Source organism: Ranitomeya imitator, chromosome 1 (genome assembly GCF_032444005.1).
Source record: "Ranitomeya imitator isolate aRanImi1 chromosome 1, aRanImi1.pri, whole genome shotgun sequence".
Lineage (NCBI taxonomy): Eukaryota > Metazoa > Chordata > Amphibia > Anura > Dendrobatidae > Ranitomeya > Ranitomeya imitator.
Window position 1 is genome coordinate 462,126,056 of NC_091282.1, and position 17,853 is coordinate 462,143,908.

The 17,853-nt window shown below is 41.1% G+C and overlaps 1 protein-coding gene across 2 annotated transcripts; it reads left to right on the forward strand.

Moving 5' to 3' along the window:
* The first annotated feature begins 5,582 nt into the window (after positions 1–5,582).
* Positions 5,583–14,034, forward strand: TYRP1 (tyrosinase related protein 1). 2 transcript variants are annotated; one of them, XM_069764924.1, is made up of 8 exons: positions 5,583–5,845; positions 6,570–6,983; positions 8,408–8,730; positions 10,018–10,222; positions 10,338–10,505; positions 10,586–10,765; positions 12,756–12,902; positions 13,517–14,034. In XM_069764924.1, the coding sequence occupies exons 2-8, from the start codon at positions 6,593–6,595 to the stop codon at positions 13,705–13,707; spliced, it is 1,605 nt and encodes a 534-aa protein (XP_069621025.1). In that variant the 5' UTR covers positions 5,583–5,845; positions 6,570–6,592; the 3' UTR covers positions 13,708–14,034. The 2 variants fall into 2 exon arrangements, with proteins under 2 accessions (XP_069621025.1, XP_069621034.1); XM_069764933.1 differs by having other exon boundaries at positions 5,712–5,841.
* The last annotated feature ends 3,819 nt before the right edge of the window (positions 14,035–17,853 follow it).

The following is a 17,853-nucleotide window of genomic DNA, read 5'->3' on the forward strand; positions in this document are numbered from 1 at the left end:
CAAACAGTGGTTTACCCCCACATGTGGGGTATTGGCATACTCAGGACAAATTGTACAACAATGTTTGGGGTCCATTTTCTCCTGTTACCCTTGGTAAAATAAAACAAATTGGAGCTGAATTAAATTTTTTGTGAAAAAAAGTTAAATGTTCATTTTTATTTAAACATTCAAAAAATTCCTGTGAAGCACCAGAAGGGTTAATAAACTTCTTGAATATGGTTTTGAGCACCTTGAGGGGTGTAGTTTTTAGAATGGTGTCACACTTGGGTATTTTCTATCATATAGACCCCTCAAAATGACTTCAAATGAGATGTGGTCCCTAAAATAAAATGGTGTTGTAGAAATGAGAAATTGCTGGTCAACTTTTAACCCTTATAACTCCCAAACGAAAAAAAATTTTGGTTCCAAAATTGTGCTGATGTAAAGTAGACATGTGGGAAATGTTACTTATTAAGTATTTTGTGTGACATATCTCTGTGATTTAATTGCATAAAAATTCAAAGTTGGAAAATTGCGAAATTTTCATAATTTTCGCCAAATTTCCATTTTTTTCACAAATAAACGCAGGTACTATCAAAGAATTTTTACCATTGTCATGAAGTACAATATGTCACGAGAAAACAATGTCAGAATCACCAGGATCCATTGAAGCGTTCCAGAGTTATAACCTCATAAAGGGACAGTGGTCAGAATTGTAAAAATTGGCCCGGTCATTAACGTGCAAACCACCCTTGGGGGTAAAGGGGTTAAAGGGGCCAAATAATATTGCACGCCCCACTTTTCAGTTTTTGAATTTCCACAAAAATTTAAAACAACCAATAAATTTAATTCAACTTCACAATTGTGTTACACTTGTTGTTGATTCGTTTCCAAAAAATTTACATTTGGTATCTTTATGTTTGAAGCATGATATGTGGAAAAAGGTTGAAAAGTTCCAGGGGGCCGAATACTTTCACAAGGCACTGTAGATGTAAATTGGATGCTAGGTGTGAAATATCGGATTGTACTTGCATAAACAACACATGACACTTGCATTACACTCTTGCGACTCTCGGCAGTGAGACTCAGACCGATTTTTTATCCATTTAGTGTGACTCCGGTCTTAGTGAGAAAATCTACTAAATTAGGGCTTGTTTCCACTAGCGAGATATACGTCCGAGTCTCGCATGTGGAAACGAAGCTCTGGCGCTGGCACTCCAGAGCGGAGCGTGCAGCCGCATAGCAACACATGCAGCCGCAATCTCCGCTCTGGAGTGCCGGCGCCAGAGCTTTGTTTCCACATGCGATACTCGGACGTATATCTCGCTAGTGGAAACAAGCCCTTAGGGCCCCTTTCCACTTGTGTGAGAAAAAAACGGTCCGATTTACGGACCGAAAAAACTGATGTAACGTCTGCGAGTGCCATGCGAGTGCCATGCGAGTGTCATGCGAGTGTCATGCGATTTTTTTATCGCAACATCCGTATGACATCCGTATTGCTGTCCGATTTTTACGCATGGGTCTCCTTTGAAAAGCCGGTAATTCAGCGCAGAGTACAGTAAAATCACAGTGACAGGTTAGATTAGAGTAGATATATACACATAGAATAGGTATATATACATATATATATGTCAGGGAGACACCTATATATATATATTTATATTTAATGCAGCGCTAGATAGCTTTAAAGCTGGTAATTCAATTACCGGCTTTTGCTTTCTCCTTCACAAACCCGACATGATATGAGACCTGGTTTACATACAGTAAACCATCTCATATCACCATTTTTTTTGCATATTCCACACTACTAATGTTAGTAGTGTGTATATGCAAAATTTGGGCGTTCTAGCTATTATATTTAAGGGTTAAATGGCGGAAAAAATTGGCGTGGGCTCCCGCACAATTTTCTCCGCCAGAGTAGTAAAGCCAGTGACTGAGTGCAGATATTAATAGCCTGGAGAGGGTCCACGGTTATTGGCCCCCCCCTGGCTAAAAACACCTGCCCCCAGCCACCCCAGAAAAGGAACATCTGGAAGATGCGCCTATTCTGGCACTTGGCCACTCTCTTCCCATTCCCGTGTAGCTGTGGGATATGGGGTAATGAAGGGTTAATGGCACCTTGCAATTGTAAGGTGACATTAAGCCTAATTAATAATGGAGAGGCGTCAATTATGACACCTATCCATTATTAATCCAATTGAAGGAAAGGGTTAAAAAAATACACACACACATTATTAAAAATTATTTTAATGAAATAAAAACAAAGGTTGTTGTAATTTTTTATTTAACGCCAAATCCACTCAGTGAAGACCCTCGTTCTGTGACAAAAAAAAAATAATAAACCAACAATATACTTACCTTCCACAGATCTGTAAAGTCCAACGATGTAAATCCTTCTGAAGGGGTTAAAACATTTTGCAGCCAGGAGCTTTGCTAATGCAATGCTACTCCTCGCTGCAAAACCCCTGGGAATGAGTCTAAATATAGATCAATGAGCTATATTTAGCTTCATTTGCGGTGAGGCGCCCTCTGCTGGCTGTTCATAGATCGTGGGAAATTTCCTAGAAAGCTCCCAGGCTTTCTAGGCAAGTTCCCACGATCTATAAACAGCCAGCAGAGGGCGCCTCACCGCAAATGAAGCTAAATATAGCTCATTGATCTATATTTAGACTCATTCCCAGGGGTTTTGCAGCGAGGAGCAGCCTGCATTAGCAAACCTCCTTGCTGCAAAATGTTTTAACCCCTTCAGAAGGATTTACATCGTTGGACGTTACAGATCTGCGGAGGGTAAGTATATTGTTGGTTTATTATGTTTTTTCTTTCACAGAACGAGGGTCTTCAGTGATTGGATTGGGCGTAGAATAAAATACTCCAACAACCATTGTTTTTATTTCATTAAAATAATTTTAAATAATGTGTTTGTGTTTTATTTAACCCTTTCATTCAATTGGATTAATAATGGATAGGTGTCATAATTGACGCCTCTCCATTATTAATTAGGCTTAATGTCACCTTACAATTGCAAGGTGCCATTAACCCTTCATTACCCCATATCCCACCGCTACACGGGAATGGGAAGAGAGTGGCCAAGTGCCAGAATAGGCGCATCTTCCAGATGTGCCTTTTCTGGGGTGGCTGGGGGCAGATATTTTTAGCCAGGGGGGGGCCAATAACCATGGACCCTCTCCAGGCTATTAATATCTGCCCTCAGTCACTGGCTTTACTACTCTGGCGGAGAAAATTGTGCGGGAGCCCACGCCAATTTTTTCCGCCATTTAACCCTTAAATATAATAGCTAGAACGCCCAAATTTTGCATATACACACTACTAACATTAGTAGTGTAGAATATGCAAAAAAAATGGTGATATGAGATGGTTTACTGTATGTAAACCAGGTCTCATATCATGTCGGGTTTGTGAAGGAGAAAGCAAAAGCCGGTAATTGAATTACCAGCTTTAAAGCTATCTCACGCTGCATTAAATATAAATATATATATATAGGTGTCTCCCTGACATATATATGTATATATACCTATTCTATGTGTATATATCTACTCTCATCTAACCTGTCAGTGTGATTTTACTGTGCTCTGCGCTGAATTGCCGGCTTTTCTAAGGACACGGGTGCGTAAAAATCGGACAGCACTCGCATGGTGCGAGTGCTGTGCGTTTTTTTTCTCGCACCCATTGACTTGCATTGGCGAGTCTCGTCCGAGAATCTCAGCAATACGCAGCATGCTGCGATTTTTTTCTCAGCCGACACAGATTTTTCTCAGTCCGATTTCGGCTGGGAAAAAAATCGCAAATGGAGTGTCACATATTGATTAACATTGGTCCGAGTGCAATCCAATTTTTTATCGGATTGCACTCGTCCGTTTTCCTCACAAATGGAAAGGGGCCCTTAAGCTGATGTCACTCCGGTCAAACTCTGATCCGAGTTTGATTAGAGTATCAGTTTACTGTCATCAGTCTGATGTTTTACACACATCCATTGACTTGTATGGGTGCATGTGATCTGATTTGTGAAGCCACTTGCAGCAAGCTGCGATTTGTCCCACAGACAGAATTGGTCTGTAGAAAGAATTGCAGATCTGCACTGCCCCATAGTATAAGGGTTTGTGCACACGTATAGAGCTCCTCTGTGGATTTTTCCGCAGCGGATTTGATAAATCCGCAGGGGAAAACCGCTGCAGTTTTTACTGCGGATTTATCACGTTTTCTAGTGCGGATTCCGCTGCGGATTTCCATCTGCAGTTTTCTATTGGAGTAGATGTAAAAACGCTGCGGATTCCGCACAAAAAATTGACATGCTGCGGAAAATAAAACGCTGCATTTCCGCGCGTTTTTTTCCGCAGCATGGGCATAGCGTTTTTTGTTTCCCATAGGTTTACATTGTACTGTAAACTCATGGGAAACTGCTGAGGATCCGCAGCAAAATCCGCATCGTGTGCACATACCCTAACACTGGGCCAAGTGCTATCCGATAAAATATTAGATAGCACTCGTTCGAGTTATACGCCAGTGTAAGTGAGCCATAACGTGCATTATAAAATGAAAAAACATACAAAGTATTTTTTTAATGATGGAATGGGGCGTTTTGGTGCGTTTTTAGTCCCTTTGTCAGTTTTTTCCAAGACAGGACATGCTCTATGTATGATATTTCTCCTGAAAAAAGTCAGAGACAGTATAAATATGAAAAAAGCTATTAAAAACGCTTGAAAAAAAACATGTATAAAAGAGAAAAAACATGCATAAAGACTTTGGAAAATGCATGGCTTTTTGAGACTGTGTTCACAGATTCAGGTTTTTGAAGTCATTTTTGTAGAAAAAAAAGAGAAGCAGGATATGTTTACATGTGGTGTTTTTGCAGCATTTTTTCAGCAGTCAAAAGATTCAGGCTTGACAGTAAAACCTTTGCTCTTTGCTGCATTTTTTGCTATATTTTTGCAGTGATTTTTGGCTGCATTTTTCAAGCACATTACATGTGAGATTTCTCTACACTACGTGTTAGTAAGGTTAGTTTTATTCGCTAAAAAAGCTGCATAAACCGAGCACAAACTGCATAAAATAATATAACTAGTGAAACACAACCTAAGGCCATGTTCACACTTTCAGTATTTGGTCAGTATTTGTAAGCCAAAACCAGGAGTGGGTGATAAATGCAGACATGGTGATTTGCTTCTATTATACTTTTCCTCTGATTGTTCCACCCCTGGTTTTGGATTACAAATACTGAGGTAAAATACTGACCAAATACCGACTGTATGAAAGTGGCCTAATGATGTATATATTCGTCTATCACAATAGAGTATACTGGCAATTATTTCATTAGTCAAGGGGGCATCTCATTGCCTAATCCATTCCTTCAATAAATAGCAGACTGAGGAGCCCTCTGTTCCTGTCTTGCAGCAGCTTTGGTAGGTCATTAGACATGGTGATTCAGCAGCTGTAACATGTTTTATAAGTAACTGCTCCCCGTAATGAGCGTGTGATGCAGCCCTAATATGACAAACAATTGCTTTTTTCTTTAGGTCCTGGAAGGGTGGAAGATGATTAGTAAACGACGAAGATTACAATTTTCATCAAGTGTAAAGATGTGATTCAAAGCATCTTTACGTTTGAGGAATGTATGGTCAGGTTATTCTAAGAATGCCTGCTGGTGACCCAGGAGCTTGTGGTCACAAGGCAAGCAGCATGAAAGTGGTCATGTGCTGGAGAACTACACTCCTATAAAAGGATTAGGGCTGGCAGGGAAACTCTTGACTGCATCAAAAGGATTATTAAGCAATGAAGCATAAAACAAACTAAAGCCTGTCGTATGTAGGAAACTTATTTGCTGGATAAAACCTGGATCAAGATTTAGTAGGTACTCGTATTGGTTTGCATGTGCATATATTTTGTATTTTCTTATGCGTTTGCATGACTTTTTTTTATTCTACACTTTTACTTACATTCAGGTGTTTAGGGCTTTTTTTGGGGGCTTTTAAAGATGAAATTGGTGAGTGGTGTGATTAACTGTCTAACATTTCTAGTAATTCATCTCTGAAAATCCTGTGTTTCAGAGAAGGTGCATAAAATTGGGATCTATCCTAGCACCGCACCCAGTCTGTCACTGGAAAGGCTTCTAACTATAAATGCTTTGTGTGAAGGTGTCAGAACTTGCTTGGGTATTTAAGAACTTGGCTAATTATTTTGAGTGTAAACTGGTAGTCTTATGGATGAAAGAACACTACTGAATCACTGTGTCCTTTAGGCCTTTTAATCAAATGCTTCATAGCTTTCATCAATAGCACAGAGCCTATTCCCTCTCGTCAATGTATGATCTTCCCATAGACCATGAGTAGTGGTGGCATATTTGACTCTTAATTTCTTTGGCCAAGAGTCCACTGAATGTTTGACTGTCTACGCAAGTTACCTATTACACTCATCACGCTAATCTTCCTATTATGTAGGAGGAGTTCTGCATCAAAGCTGGGAGGTTCTGTTTGCACTCATTATGAGGCTTCAATCTTGAAGTATTTTATTACATGCTTTAAATGTTAACGACTGACACCACCAACTTTGGTGCACTTGTCTTTGTCATCTTTCAGGTGTGACTGTCCAGAGCACAACTATGCTGTGCTACAGGTCTTGGAGTTTCTACTCTGTGGCGTTATTGTTCGTACTCTTTTATGACCTGATCTCCGCACAATTTCCACGTCAATGTGCCACTCCAGAAGCACTGCTCAGTGGCGAGTGCTGCCCGGGTCTATTTCCTCAACTGTCTCCAGATGCAAGTGACCAGTGTGGCTTTTCTGTAGGTCGTGGTCTGTGTGGAACTGTTAGTGTGGATACCAGGCCGCATGGACCCCAATATCAGCTTGATGGGACAGACGACCGAGAACAATGGCCCATTCGTTTTTTTAACAGGACATGTAGATGTTTTGGTCGATTCTATGGTTACAACTGTGGCAGCTGCAGACCTGGATGGATAGGGGACAACTGTGACCAGCCACTTGTAGTAGGTAAGCAATAATTTTGGCTAAAAAGTAAAAAAACTAAATTAAGGATATGCTCACGACATAGTGGAAGTAGTCTAAAAATGCTGCAAAAAATGAACATAATGCACAGCAATCTAAAAACATTGCTGTTCAGTCTTTTGTTACTACTTTTAACCACTTCAGGGTTAGGAAATCTTGATGCACTCAAAATAATAATGTTCATTCTTTGGGCAGCTTTGTTGATAAGCTCTCTGCTGTGTATATATACTTATACTTGAAAGTCTAGGCTGCTTCTAGAATAAAACCACCTGCATTTCCTGAAACTGATTTCACCAGGGAAACCTCATATCACTTTACCCCCCTCCCCCCAGTGCAAGACCGAAATGATCAGGAAATGTGCTAAAATATTAGTGTAATTACTTACTGTAATAGATGCATGGGCTTTTTTTCCTTTTTGCAGCAATGTGATGAGGCAGCGATGAACTGCTGTAATAACTTTGATTTAATGCAATTACTGCTGCCACGTAAATAAAGGCCCATTTTTTTTTTTTTATTTTTTTTTTATAAAATGTATAATTTCTAACAAATGTTAGCATAATTGTAGGTAAAGCTTGACTTTGCCTGCCTGTTTGCACTTCCTGCCTCTACTCAGGAGATTTGATTCCTAGAGGTGGTGTCTTCCTAAAATCAAATGTTCTTTTATGCGCTGAGATCTCTCCAGACTGCAAAGCATAATAAATTCTGTGTGTGGGGGGGGGAATCCTTGCGCTCACAGCTGCATCATCTGATCACTCACACTGGGGCCACCGGGCTGTGCTGGGATTTTCAGCTTGCATTTGATCATAGTGATGTCACCTTCCAGTGTGCGTGGCAGAGGATCAAAAGCTACAGGGGGGACCTGACGGATGGTGGTGAATAACAGGGGCCAGAGCATAGACGTCGTCCCCTTTGAACCAAATTACAAAACATCCACACTTTGAAGTGTACAGATTTTAGTAAACTGCATGAATCTCTACTTGCATCAAAATATGTATATATGTTTCTCTCTTTTTATGATAAAAGAATGCCGAGCTTCATACTTGTTAATGTTCAAGGTTTTTTATTTTATTTTTTTTTCTCAACATGTGCCAACAAGTAATTGTAATCGTTCCTAACGTAGAGGTTTTGGGCAGCACGGTGGCGCAGTGGTTAGCACTGCAGCCTTGCAGCGCTGGAGTCCTGGGTTCTAACATGTGCATGACACATGAGGTTTCTCATTCAATTTCCTGGCATCAGGATTGCTGCAGGTTTTCTCACAAATCCACGAGTAAAAACCTTGACAAATGCACCAAATCTGCAACGTGTGCATATACAGTATCTTTTTAAAAAATTTTTATTAAATATAATGGTTATAATTTTGGTCCTGTAACTAGCTGTCATTAAAGTGCACAATTCTTGTTTTATTGTAGTGAGAAGAAATGTGTTAGACTTGCGTGCTGAAGAAAAACAACGCTTTGTTAGTGCACTTGATCTTGCAAAAAACACTCTGCATCCAGACTACGTCATCGCAACACGTCATCACAATGAGCTCATTGACCAAGAAAGAAACACTACGAACTTTGAAAATATTTCAATATATGATTTCTTTGTTTGGACCCATTTCTACAGTGTTAGCGAAACGTTTCTAGGCCCAGGCCAGGGGAGTGTTGGTGGCATAGACTTCTCTCATGAGGGTCCTGCTTTCCTTACCTGGCACAGATACCACTTGATGCAACTGGAACGGGACATGCAGGTATAGTGAGGGTTTGTCTTTGTTACAGAAGAGAAAAAGTGTGATCTCTTAACTTGTCAGTCCTAAGTAGTCATGTGAAAAAGGCCGATCACTGTTGGTAGTACAATTAGTCTTAGCACCTGACATCTTGTACATCTTGCATCAGTGACTCTGAACAAATTGGGAGGGTTCACATGTATGTACACAAACTGTAAATTTTGTAACTGGCATTGGGTTGGTTAACCTGAACTGACAGCCTCACATATGACTGAGGCTGTTGGCTCAGCTCCAGAAGTTTGTGTCTGGTCCAGAAATGGTGATCCATACACAGTCTTCTACAATCAGTTTCGTTGAAATCTTGTAGGAATTGGTGAGAAAATGCTGTATTGGGGTGTGTATGTATTTGTAACTCCCTACACTCCTGCAATTAGCTTTTCAGGTCTTCTGCATGTAGTATCAAAATTAGGTTACTTGTGCATGGGGTGTTATATACTCCCCCTCAAGAAGATAAAGCGGGTTTATTAGGATTAACAGAAGATTATAGGAGTGTCATAGCACTGCTAGGCACAACAGCAATTTCTGGTTCAGCTATTTGACAATAATTATTCAACATATTCTATAAATGCCATTAGAGGTATGTGTATGTGTGTGTATGTATGTATGTGTGTGTGTGTGTGTATATATATATATATATTCAAATTTAAAAAGGAAACAAGCTTTCCGTGATTGATACTCTTTAATTATAAAAATCAAATGTTCCCTAGGAGTGGGAGAGGCCTTGCATAAAATAGTTTAAAACACTGGTAGGCAAACTTTCCTGAGAATTCCTATGAAAAACCATGGCTGTTGTGGAGAGCCAAACCATTAAGTTGAACTTAATATTGCTCAATTTCTAATTCTGAAATTGATTTAGATGTTAAAACATGTTACAACAGGGCTTATTTCAATGTGTTCTCACCTGTATCTGCTAAGCAAATCCATGTAACTTGTCACTTCTATTATTCATCTTTTAAAGAGGATATGTAGCCAAATATTTGCTCTCATTATATATGCCCCGAAACTGATTCTCTAAGTATGATACACATATAGATGTACTCTTGATCAACTGATGCTTACATGGTCTCTAGCCTTGTCACAATCCCATTCTTTCTGCCTTGCCCATGACATTGGAGACTCTAGAGCAATAGCCAAAGCAGCAAGTCTGTTGCTGTCTGCCCGGTTTTGGTAGAAGGTAATGCACTGTTTAACCGATGTGGTGGTCTGTTGTAATTCCAAGTGTATTAAATGCATAACAAATGTCTTGTTCAGAACCTTTTGCAGGATCCTTCTTTTGCACTTCCTTATTGGAACTTTGCTATTGGTGGAAACAAATGCGACATTTGCACTGATGACCTCGTGGGTGCAAAAAGCAATTTTGAGCAAAATCTTTTAAGTCCAAACTCTGTGTTTTCTCGTTGGCAAGTTGTATGTGAATTTGTGGAGGATTATCAAAGCTTGGGGACAATCTGTAACAGTAAGTATTTGCTAGAGAATGTAAACAGGCTTTTATTTAGCACTGAACTATGGATGCATGTAGCTTAGTTTTTTGATTTGTAGTTGACATATGTAATTTTGTTACCTTACATCAGACACAGCAAGTAGCCCAATCAGAAGAAATCCTGCAGGAAACATTGATCGCCCCATGGTACAGAGACTTCCTGAGCCAGAAGATGTGCTTCTTTGTTTAGAAGTCAATTTGTTTGATACTCCACCATTCTTCTCAAATTCTACAGAAAGCTTTCGAAATACAATTGAAGGTAATGAAACTACACAAATGTATTAAATATCTAAGTTGGGGGGAGAAATATCTTTTTATTCTTATTTTCTCTTTACGTAGGTTATAGTGAACCTTCTGGGCAATATAATCCAACAGTAAGAAGCCTTCATAATCTAGCTCATCTGTTCCTAAATGGTACTGGGGGACAAACTCATGTGTCACCAAATGATCCAATCTTTGTGCTTCTACATACCTTTACTGACGCAGTTTTTGAAGAATGGCTAAAGAGGCATACTACAGGTAACCGCTTTTGATGAACTGTGATTCCTGATATATCTATCTGGAAAGCATCTTTGCCAGGGTACGTTACCACGGTTGGTAAACGTTGCGGGTTGGAGGCTGCGTACATCCACAATATCCAGCTGTTGCAGCATAGTGGATGGGATTTCAAGAAATCCCATCTCCGCTATGTGTTCTGAGACACCTTTGGCTAACCTGCGGAAACGGACATGCAGCATATCTCTCCAGAATGCCACATGTCTATTTATCTTGTGGCGACGTGAGCCTCCAAGATAAAGCTCACCCTTACAATGATTCTGCATGGTTCAATTAACACATGTGGAATCGCTTGCGTTCAAAAGCCGGTAGCACTTTGGACGCAGCAGACTTTTGTTGTATTCAAAGCGCTGCCGATTCCTGACCGTAGGCACATTCCCTAAAAGCTCTGGAAACTTTTTCATGACTTCCTGAACTGCATCTTGGTATTACAATACAGTGGGGAAAGTGGTTACCAAAAGCTCCACACTTGACAATACATTCACTATAATGAAGTCATGGCACCCACATCACTTGCTGGTGTCCACTGTACTATACATTCAGCAATGGCAGTTTTAAACCCCTCTTATGCTGCTGGATGCAATGCTGATGCGTAGTTTTGCAGAGGGTAAAAGAAAGCCTCCTTATCAACCCATCGGAGTGCTGATTAGGTTGCAACTGGAGGATGGAGCGCTTCCCAGCCTACCATGTAAGGATACTTCTTAGGCTGGAGTCACGCTAGCGAGTTTTACGGATGTATGAGTGCAGTAAATCACGCCTAACAAACGTCCCAATTCTCTATGCCCCTGCTCCTATCTGCCGTATTTTACTGATCAGTATTATACAGCTTTCTACGGCCGTAGAAAATCGCAGCATGCTGCGTTTGTCACCGTATTGCGTGAAAAAAATCGCCAATGAAAGTCTATGGAAGCCAGAAAAATACAATGTGACTTGCGAGAAATACGCAGCGGTGTTAGAGAGAAAAGCCGGCAATTCAGTGCGGTGTACAGTAAAATCACACTGACAGCTTACAGTAGAATAAATGTGTACACATAGAATAGATATATATTATTATATATATATATATATATATATATATATATATATATTTTTTTTTTTCACATGGATCCCTTGTATAGCCGTATGTTGGTTTGGCAAGCCTGCGAGAAACACGCAGTACGGATGCCATACGGATTACATACGGAGGATGCCATGCGCAAAATACGCTGACACACCCTGCCTACGGAGGAGCTACGGACCACTATTTTGGGGACTTTTCAGCGTATTACGGCCGTAATATACGGACCGTATTGTCTTGCGCTGAGTGTGACTCCAGCCTTAGGCCCTGTCAGTTTTACTGTCAAGCATAAAAAGTACAAGTAAAGGCTTTTTCTCTAGATTTTATACATAACTAGATATCGCTGCATTTACTCACCCTACATGATTTGCCTCTTAAGCCAGGGCAAACTGGCTTAAGGGAGTCTTTAAGGTTACTGGAGTTTTGAGATGCTTAAGCACCTGGAGGCGAAGTACTCTAGTCACCTTAATTCATGGCCTCCAGGTGCCCCCTCACCCCCACCGCTAAGCAGGGGCTAAATATAAATTTTAAAAAAAATCATCCATTCCATCTCTTAAGCATCAAACTCTCCCTCCCAAATGTCACCAATAAAGAGGAAGGGTGGAAATGAACTCCACATTATATATATATATATATATATATATATATATATATATAAATTATTTTTTTTTTTTTTTTTTTCTATGATCACACTTTACAAATTTTGGTATTGGGAAAGTATTTATTCTGCACGACATTGTATAATGTTTGCTGTAAAACTGAATCCTAAAGTGGTTATTGTGGGGGTGGCTTCAGTGTAATTCCTCTTTCATGTATTTGATTTAAATTGTGTAAATCACTTTCATAGTGGGTTTTCTTTTTTTTTTTTTTTTTTTTTTTTTTTTTTTTTCTAATAAGATTTTAATCAGTATCCACTGGAAGACGCACCTATTGGTCATAACCGGCAATACAACATGGTTCCATTCTGGCCACCAGTGACAAACATTGAAATGTTTGTTTTGGCTCCAGACCATCTAGGATACGCATATGATGTCCAGTGGCCTAGTAAGTAGACAAGCTGGTTGTACTGCTGCACCCACATATTGGGAACAATGGCAAATATTGTGGTAAAGTTTGGGAACATGTCAAGTGCTTGGCACCAGACAGGGTAAAAGAATCTGCAATTTCCTATTCATAGACTACATGGTACCCCCACTAGTCAGCTGACAGCTGCTCCAGCAGGCAGAACAGATTTATGGTCATCAGTGGTTGATGGACCTTCACCAATCTCATATTGGTGACTTTCCTGATGGATAAGTAATCGATTTCAGTCCTGGAAACTTTTTTTTTTTGTTTTAAAGACTCTTGTTTCGTGAAAAGTATTCTTCAAAGCTATGGCAGATCACTGTAGATGGCAAAATAATTTGAAGGCTTTCAGACACTAGAAGGAAGCAGCTACAAAAGTTTTTCTCTTCAAGACCTGAGCATTTAATGGACAGACAATTAAATTCAATGTAGGACACGTTGGGGTGCCTCTTGCATTTTACTAAAATCTAAAGTAGAAAAGCTCTTTAAAGGGTAATATGCGCTATGCTCTTCACCTAGTATGTTTACCTAACCATTTACATCTAGGGCAATGCAAGAACATTGCTTTTAACAGTTTTTCTATTGCCTCTTAGGTCGTGCACTTGGCAGTACAGAAATGATCACAGTAGCAGTTATAGCTGCTTTGGTTCTTGTGGCTATGATCTTTATGGGGGCCACATGTGCTTTACGGCGCAGGAGCAGAAAAAGCGAGGTGCTTCAGCCACTCCTTGGTGAATCCTATCCACATTATGCTGAAGACAAGGAAAACACACAATCTGTGTAAAATATCTAAACTTGTTCCAGTTATAAAATGCTTAGTAATTTTCCTTGACTCGAGTTTCAAGCTGTAAGTTAGAATTCTTTAGATCATAGTGTAATTGTTTTTTTTTTTTTATTGCTAATAATATTCCAAGAAGGAGTTGGCTTAATGTAAATGCCTATGCGATGCTGCTAGCAAATCTTAATGTACACAGGTTTCTGCAATCACTGTATGGACCTGCATGAACCCACTATCTGGATGGTGATTATTGTTGAAAGTCCTCCTTAGTAGATCTTCATACGTCACATGTTGCACAAATTGACCATGAATTAAAAACAATGTATTTTGAAATTTGCTGTGACTACTCATTTCCATGTTAGGCTTTTCTGTGTGTTTGCATCTGCAGTCCAATGTCTGGAGACCTTGTGAATACAGGAAAGGGGGATTATTTTTACATATGGTAAAAGGACAAGCAAAAAGAGGGGACCCCAGTGCAAGATTAATCTCTAGGTCCTTCGTAGTCCAATAGTTGATCGCAATGTAACATTTCACCTGTTTTGGATTTTCAAATGGGCAACCTTACTACTTCGGCCCCTGTGTGGTTTAGTTTTAACCAATGATGTCTGCCGCTTGTTAATAGTGCAGCTATATTAACCAATCGTAACCTGGTTTCAGTTGTAAATGTTTCATTCTTGTAGTCACTTTTAGACCCTCTAATAGCTATACTGAGCCCTGCCTGGCACTGAAGGTTGAAAATGGATAACATATGCACTACCGAAGGAGGTGCCAAGGTAGGTTCCCACACCATGTGTCAATAAAGTAAATAAATCTTGGCACTCAACTTTAGGTGAATCTCCTTTGTTTATTACAGCAAAAGAGAAAGTAAACGTTTCGGCCTGTATTGGCCTTCTTCAGTAACTATGTACAAAATGGTAACAAAATTAAAGTGCGTTTACATCACTCAACCACAAAATGAAACAAAGTATATACAAGACAATAGGTTTGGTCTAGCAAGTGGAGATATATGCAAAACTATGGAGGGAAGAAAACATCAATATACTGCATATCCAGAAATGACATGGCATAATATTAGAAAGTTCTGCATGTATAAAGCCAATATAGATATATTTCGTAATGTACCGTACTGCCGAGTAGGGACACGAAAATGAGAGGGTATAATGAGCTGTAGTTTGCCCTGATTCTGTGAACGGGTGCAGGTATAAATAAGGTATAAGTGAACAGCTGAACTATTGTGTAGATAAAAGCAAGTGCCTACCGATAAATATGGAGAGAGGTTCATGTGGGTCCGGCTAAAGTGTCCGGTAAATATTCTGTGAGCCTGTAATGGAGATGATATAACCTGGATAATTATACTAGTTATCATAGGTGGTAGAGCAGAATAAGAGGGAAACCCACCTTAAGTCTCAGTGTAATCGGCATGTGCTCCAGCGACTCGGTGTCCACCGCTAGTCAGCTGTGGGTGTAAGAAGCGCCGAAACTAAAAGGAAGTGGGTGTGTCTAGGGCTCGATTGACATGTGAGTGCAGGCGTGTCATAGGAGGCGGTGCTGAGCGTGTGTTCCAGCTGCCATGTCCTTGTGGTCCACAGTAGTATGCCGGCTAATGAAGAAGGTGAAAGGAGGTGCTAGGCGTGCGCGCTGCATGCGTTCCAGCAGCCATATCATTGCGGTTCACAGTGGTACACTGGCTTATAAGAAGATAGTGAATGGTGTCAGTTGCTATGCAGTCCCTAAGTGGTGGATAAAGGGACAACCAGCGTTTTAGTGAGTTCCAAGGTGAACAGAGGTGGAGGGGATCAATAAAGGCGGTTCTGTAAAAGGAGAGACACATTTAGTATGCAATAAAGAACAGTACAAAAACAGTCTGGTTACATAGATAATCCACATAGTGGAACATAGAGGAACCTTAAATAAACAAACGAAAAATGGATAGACCTCTAAATGATAATAGGTCATAGTCCCTATTGAGACCCCTAGGGTGCAGGGTCCCTAAAGTGTGGATCCAGTAAGCCTTACAGTGTTTCAACCTCTGGATGCGATCCCCACCTCGTCTAAATTGTGGTATACCTTGAGTTGAGAGACAGTGTGGTTGTGAGTGGCGAAATGTTGGGGTATCAGGAGGAGGAGATTTCTACATCGGATAGTCGATTTATGTTTGGATATACGATCCTTAATCGGCTGGGTAGTCTCTCCTATGTACATTAATCCACAGGGACATTTGATAAGGTAGACGACAAAAGATGTATCGCATGTAAAATAGTCCCGTATTTTGAATCTTTTGCCCGAGTGTGGGTGAAAAAAGCTGTCTCCTTTGGTAACATTTCCACATTGGTTACAGTGAAGACATGGAAATGTACCGTACTTGGGATTTTGTAGGAAAATTTGGCGGGGTGTTTGGGATTGGACCAAATCTCCCCTCACTAATTTATCTCTTAAGTTAGGAGACCTCTTAAAACAGAGGAGAAAAGGAGTACAGAACTCTGGCAGTGAAGGTTGGCACCCTAAGTTTCTGCGGTACGTGCCCCCCACAACTCGACAGCTCACCCTAGTGTCCCTAGAAACCCCTACAATGGAGATATCCTAGTAAGCCCTAGATGGTCACAACATTAGGCCCTGCCTGGCAGTGGAGGCTGTCACCCCAAGCTTATGCAGTAGGCGCCCTCCACACCTCGACGGCTCACCCTGATATCCCTAGAGATCCCTACAATGGAGAAAAGAAAGTGTCCCAATACCGTGTAAAAAAAAAAATATCTATAATATAACGCTGGGAGCATCACTCTGTCCGAAGCCTTTATAGACTGCGCAAGCGCAGTCTGGATCTCAAAGAGTGACGCTCCCAGGAGATCGCGGTATGTGTAAACATTGAACACACACCGCGATCGCCAAAGGAGAGGCAGGGACCACCAGGAGAGTGAGTATATTCACCTGTCCCCTGTTCCAGCGCTGGGTGCGGCTCCGTCTCCATGTCCCGGTCCTCTGCATGTGACGTTCACAGTTCAGAGGGCACGATGACGCGCTTAATGCGCGCCGGCCTCTGACTGAACAGTCACAGCCAGAGGAGCCAAAAGAAGCGGCGGGCAGCGCTGGAACAGGACAAACAGGTGAGCACAGCAAGTGCTAGGGGGCCTTAGCTGGCAGCGATACCGGCACCTGACCCCCACAGCACGACGGTGTACCCGCCTGCTCAGGCCCCCCAGCACTCAGCGCCCAGCGACGATAGGTGAGTATGGTTTTTTTTTTTTTAAATATCGCAGCAGCATACGGGGCATATACTATGGAGCATCTTATGGGGGCCATAAACCATAATGGAGCAGTGTACGGGGGCATATATTATGGAGCATCTTATGGGGGCCATAAACCTTTATGGAGCAGTGTACGGGGCATATAATATGGAGCATCGTATGGGGGCCATAAACCTTTATGGAGCAGTGTACGGGGCATATAATATGGAGCATCTTATGGGGGCCATAAACCTTTATGGAGCAGCATATGGGGCATATACTATGGAGCATCTTATGGGGGCCATCAACCATAATGCAGCAGCATATGGGGCATATACTATGGAGCATCTTATGGGGGCCATCAACCATAATGGAGCAGTGTACGGGGGCATATAATATGGAGCATCTTATGGGGGCCATCAACCATAATGGAGCAGTGTACAGGGGCATATACTATGGAGCATCTTATGGGGGCCATCAACCATAATGGAGCAGTGTATGGGGGCATATAATATGGAGCATTATATGGGGCCATAAACCATAATGGAGCAGTGTACAGGGGCATATACTATGGAGCATCTTATGGGGGCCATCAACCATAATGGAGCAGTGTACAGGGGCATATACTATGGAGCATCTTATGGGGGCCATCAACCATAATGGAGCAGTGTACGGGGGCATATAATATGGAGCATCTTATGGGGGCCATCAACCATAATGGAGCAGTGTATGGGGGCATATACTATGGAGCATCTTATGGGGGCCATCAACCATAATGGACCAGTGTACGGGGGCATATACTATGGAGCATCTTATGGGGCCATCAACCATAATGGAGCAGTGTACGGGGGTGTATACTATGGAGCATCTTATGGGGGCCATAAACCTTTATGGAGCAGTGTACGGGGAATATAATATGGAGCATCTTATG